Source organism: Rattus norvegicus, chromosome 15 (genome assembly GCF_036323735.1).
Source record: "Rattus norvegicus strain BN/NHsdMcwi chromosome 15, GRCr8, whole genome shotgun sequence".
In the NCBI taxonomy this organism is placed as follows: Eukaryota; Metazoa; Chordata; class Mammalia; order Rodentia; family Muridae; genus Rattus; species Rattus norvegicus.
In genome coordinates, this window is record NC_086033.1 from 28,413,529 (window position 1) to 28,419,241 (window position 5,713).

Genomic DNA, 5,713 nt, shown 5'->3' on the forward strand with positions numbered 1-5,713 from the left:
AATCTCATATTGATCACCAAGAAAATGCTCCATACATTTTCCTACTGCTGATTGATAGGGTTTTTGTCTTTTGCTTTTTTTTTTTTTAATGTGAGGTTCCCTTTTTCCAGATGACTCTTGCCCCTGTCAAGTTGAGAAAAGGCAGAAGAAGTTGACACATTTTCTTCTTGACACACGAATCACCAATGCTAAAACCCTAACCCTGTGCGTCTTATTTGTTCCAAGGTGTGGTGGCAACACTACAATGTGCTTTGCCAAAGTTTTCTACATCTGTGAAACAGGAACACAGCAGGAGGCAGAATGGGGACCCGCAAGACACTTGGTTCCTCATGTGGCCTCCAGAGGGCGCTGCTGCACTCACTACTGTTCCTTCTTCCTTTAAGATCTCCACCTGTTCACCTCATCCTTCTTGCAGCTGACTGAGTATTTAGCAAAGGCAAGAGACAAGAATCAGATATTCAAAACTTTCCAGGCTCCTATTTGCAGCGTCAGTTTTTATTCGAGTATAAGACTTTTCCAGCAGACTCTTCCCTACACCTGCTTTTAATCTCCTGCTTTCCTCAGTCACTTTCCTGCCTGTCCTGTTCCAGAGTTTCTCCCCAACAGAGCTGCAGCCTTCCCAAGGCTCAACCATGTTCCTGGCACTCCTCCCAGTGCTGGGGATAAACTTTCTTCTGAGTGAGTACAGCTTCCTTGTGGCCTCTGCATCTCTGGATTCTGACTGTCCTCACTGAATCTGCACTGTACTTACTGACCTAATATTCCTTTCCAGGAGTTGCCCAAGCTCAGTCAGTGACTCAACCTGATGCTAATGTCACTGTCTCTGAAGAAGCCTCTCTGCAGCTGAAATGCAAGTATTCCACCCCTGGGGCACCTTCCCTGTTCTGGTATGTCCAGTACCCACAGCAAGGACTGAAGATGCTCCTCAAGTACTATTCAGGAGACCCCGTGGTTCAAGGATTAAATGACTTTGAGGCTGAATTCAGCAAGAGCAACTCTTCCTTCCACCTGCGGAAAGCCTCTGTGCACTGGAGCGACTCGGCTGTGTACTTCTGTGCTCTGAGCGCACAGTGTCTGGGGCTGCAGGGGGAGCTGAACACAAACACCCATGGCCGTGGGTGCTCAGACACAAGGTCTCTCCTTGTGCTCTCTGAAGCGTCTCTTTCAACTTGGCGAGGAAAGAAGGGAAGTTGTGCTGTCCCAGCTGCCTTTCTGCAACTCATTTCCAGCTAAACCGTCCACTATATCTAATGCTCAATCGTAGAACGAGCTCATTCTGTGGATTGGAGGCGACTGTGTTGTTATCCTGAATGTTATTTCCTGAGTGGACATTGCTTGGACAGTGACTAGACTAAGCAGATGATGGGGAAATACCAGATGCTGGACTTTGAGTTTGTCACTTTATGTATCATTTACACAGAAAGTGAAAAGTGTACTCTACAGCTTTTGTCCTGGAATTTTCCTCCTCTTCTCAATCTTTTATGCTAATCTCCCTATAAACTCTTTTCCTGCTAAATATACTGATCAGAATTGGTCATTTATTTAAGTTCTGTCGTCTTGGAAATAATTTGATGCCTTGTTAGTCAATATAGGATTTCATCAGTGATACAAACGTTTTGAAATCTGTCATAATTATGTAAGTTCTAGCCACTATTAAAAAGAAAACGGGAGAATAAGGAATTCGAGCTCATAGATTTTTTTTTCCAAAGAATTCATCAGATGTAAATGTACTGTCTTGTTTTTGTTACTGTCTCCAAATCTTCTCGTCTCTGTGGTCTGAGTCCTTCTGCATCTTTTATAACTGCTCATTGCTTTCACTCTGGGATAGAATTCCAATGATGGATTCCTTTTTTCTAACATAGTCCTGCCCTGCTCTAATACAGGCAAGAGTCACAGGGAAAGTGAGTGCTCTCTGACTACAGTGAGGAATTTTAGTTTCTTCTCCATCTGAATGGGAGGATTGTAGAAGCTCTTATACTCTCTTGCATACAGCAGAGGAGGGTGAATAGTCAGGATAAGAGAGAAAGAAAGGAAGATTTTTCTAGTGCTGCTCAGCTCCGAAATGGAAGTAGGCGGGCACCATGAACCATGAGCACCTAAGCACGATTTTCAGTGCACACATCAAAGCTGGGCGTGGTGGCTGTGCTCTCCAGCCAGCCTAGACTACCCGTGAGCTCCAGGTAACAGTGAGAGAGCTTTCTCCAACAAACAAGGCAGATAGCTTCAGAAAAACGACATCCAAGATTGATTTCTGGCATCCACATGCAAGCACTTACACACACAAACACACAGACACACAGACACAGATAGACACACACAAGCTCTTTAAAACACGAAGAACATTCAAGGTTTTTCTCTAGTGCCTACATGTACACATACACATGTGCTTTTACATGCCCCACTCAGTTGTACCCACACACCAGGAACACATACATGTACACATAAATATTTTAACATAGAACAGAAACACAAGTTAACTGAAGATTCTAATATTAAGTAATCTACCCCACACATTACTGTCACTCTCTTAGTTTTGACTTTCTTTATAATGAAATGAGAAGGCAGGGACAATATATACAATTGTAAGTCACAGAGCCTACATCAGCCCAGGAATGCTCATGTATGCCTTTCCAGTCTACTCACCTGCTGCAAGTGATGAGGTTCCCCATTCTTGCCACTGCACATTTGGTCTGTTTGACCAAACACACATGCAGTTGATAGATAGATCCATGTATTCTTATGTGCGTTGTCATCATCACCATTATCATCACCACCATCACTATTATAATCACCATCATCATCATTGTCATCATCATCACCCATCACTGTCATTGCAGTACAGTACCTCATAACCAAACGTACTGCACTCTGTTCCACTGTCTCTCCATAGCTAGACAAGGAATTGTTAGGGATTAAATATTTGGTTATTAGTGGGTCTAGGTACAGTCTATACTATGCAACATGCTTCTACTCTTGCTAGAGAAATCTACCGTGTGATATCCCCTATGAAATGTGATGATACCTTGTGTATTTATCATGTTGTTGTCAACAGAATTTCAGTTTCTTCTGTCATTGTCTTTATTTAAAATGCCATCTGGCAACCCCTGGAAGGAGCATTCTTGAAAGGCTTGGCTCACACTTTGAAGTGAGAGTAACTTCAGTGGGACATAAGCAATAGAGCCTGTCTGAATCAAAATGATTTAATGTTAACTGTAAATCTACACAGTTGTACCTGTTTACAGATATTTTTGTGGTTGAGATGTGCAGACGTTGCAAAAATTTTAGAAATAGCGCCTGCACACTCTGCACACTTTATAAGATTTATGCCAAGCAGATTTTCCTTCTCCATATGTGTTCCGAGCAAACCTAAGATGTCCTGGTGCTGTGATACAAGCACAGGGTGTGAAAATATCATAAGCCTTGTTAGAAACCTACAGGGGGGAATTCACTTCTTTACATTAGCATTGGGGGCTCAGTGCAGGAAATGCAGACCCAGTCTTCTCAGCACCTTGACAAATTGGTGAGGCCATCAGACCTTTAGGTAGAATTCTCAGGAGGATTTTGGCAAGAATGGGGAAGTATTACCTGGGAGACAATAGCTCTAAAACAAAATAAAATAGTAGAATGACAAACTGTTGAATTATTTCATCTGTAGAGTTATGTCTTCAGAAACTTTTTTGGCTGTGCTTGTGCAGTAGAATCTAAAAATGGCCAACTATATTCATGTGGAGGGGGGATTTCACAGCACACCACAGGGTGTGTGGCTGAAAGAACAAAACTTCTTTTCTTGAAGTCTTAGAGGGGACAGTCCAAGATGGAGTTGTGAGCAGGACCCACTTTTTCTGAGATCTCTCTCTGTGGTCCCAGAAGTCCACAGTAGTGAGTCCAAACAAGGTCAGAGGATGTGCAGGTCTGTGCTCATCATCAGTCTGATTGGTCTGGCCCTCATGTGTACATTCATTTTACTTCAGTCAACTTTTAACCAACTGTCTTCAAGTATCATCACACTGGAGTCCTTGGCGTGAGCACTCCAGCATATATATATTGTGTAGCACATAATTCAGACTTTAATATCCTTTTAAGAATAATAATGTTATCTGTATGATATTATATGGAGTTCTGCTGTGCACATGAATACATATACACACAGACACACACGCATGCATGTGCAGAAGCACGCGCGTGCGCGCGTGCACACACACACACACGCACACACACACACACCTGGACAAATTCTATCCTATATGCTCAAATATTGGGTTGTTTTATTTTATATTGTTCTAAAGTAGTGCATTGCAGTACTTAACATGATAATTCAGCAAAACAGTCACCTTTTAATGTAATTTTATTCCATTTGGTGTATACATGTGAATAAGCATGGAAATGTATGTATATGTGAAGTGTATATATATGTATGTAATATATATATTATATATGTGTGTGTCAGTGTATATGTATGTGTGTATATATATATAAGCTTGAATGTGTATAAATCTAATAATGAGTCAAGCTGAATCACATGTAAGTTTGATGATTGCATTTACACACAATCACTTGCATGTTTCTAGAAGAACCTGAAACAAAATAAAATGAGGTAATTGTGAAGGAATGGAAGGGAATGGAGCCGCAATAGTAACTGAACAGAAGCACTTTATCCAGAATTGGCTATGCAGCTCTCTATCCTCTCAGTACATGAAAGTTTCTCAGTTTTGGCTTCATTCTTTTCTGCTTCATTTATTCTTGGTCTTTCTCCTCTGCCTATTTCCCATTTTCTCTTTGATCTAAATGTTAAGTCAACCCTCACTCACACCTCTCAGAAACATGGTTTCTGTGTGGCATGAGCTGATTCACCTGACAAACTTGACTCTCTCCTAGGCCGTCCTCTCTCTCCACCTGAGAGCAGAACAGGCCTGCTGTGGAGAAGGCTGTGGTGGTTATGGTGAGTGGGTTAGAGAGAAGGCGTCAACCCTTCCACAAGGACAGCAGGGGAAACGTATCCTATGTTGTCTTCAGCATTGGTGGTTTCTGATTAGAGTTTCCCAAAGTAACATGTGCTGTAACTTTAATTTTTCAAAACTATTTTTAATGATGGACCTTGTATGTTGATGTCTATATGAAGGTGAGGGTTGACTCAAGTTAGGTCAAGGCCATGATTGGACAGTAAAATATAAGGCAGAAGCAAAGCTTTTGAAGGCAGAGGAGAAGGGGGAGGAGTGGAGAATCAAGACGAAGATGGAGAAGGATGACCCAGATCTGGGTGTCTTGAACTGTCAAGGTAGTTGGGACAGATTTCTGTAGGCAATCTATGTAGAGCTTATCTATGTAGAGCTTATATCCTTATCAATTGGTTGTGAGTTCATTGGGAGGATGTATTGTGGATTGAGAATTTAACATATAAATCTGATTTAAAAATTACAGTTTAGCCCAGACCCGGTGAGAGAGAGACCCAACCGCCTGGTCAGGTGGGCAATCCTGAGGCTGCAGAGCGGAAGAGACCACCAACACTGCTCACCCCTGCCCACATCCCTGGCCCAAGAGGAAACTGTATAAGGCCTCTGGGCTCCCGTGGGGGAGGGCCCAGGAGCGGCAGGACACCTGCCTGAGACACCTCCGGAACCTGAAAGAAACAGACCGAATAAACAGTTCTCTGCACCCAAATCCCGTGGGAGGGAGAGCTAAACCTTCAGAGAGGAAGACAAGCCTGGGAAACCAG

The 5,713-nt window shown here is 42.6% G+C and overlaps 1 gene segment (V, D, J or C); it reads left to right on the forward strand.

Annotated features, from left to right (window-relative positions):
• The first annotated feature begins 632 nt into the window (after window positions 1–632).
• On the forward strand, window positions 633–1,233 carry LOC134482274 (T-cell receptor alpha chain V region PHDS58-like). The segment is given in 2 exon segments: window positions 633–678; window positions 773–1,233. Coding segments are annotated over 2 exon segments (507 nt in total).
• Window positions 1,234–5,713: the final 4,480 nt, after the last annotated feature.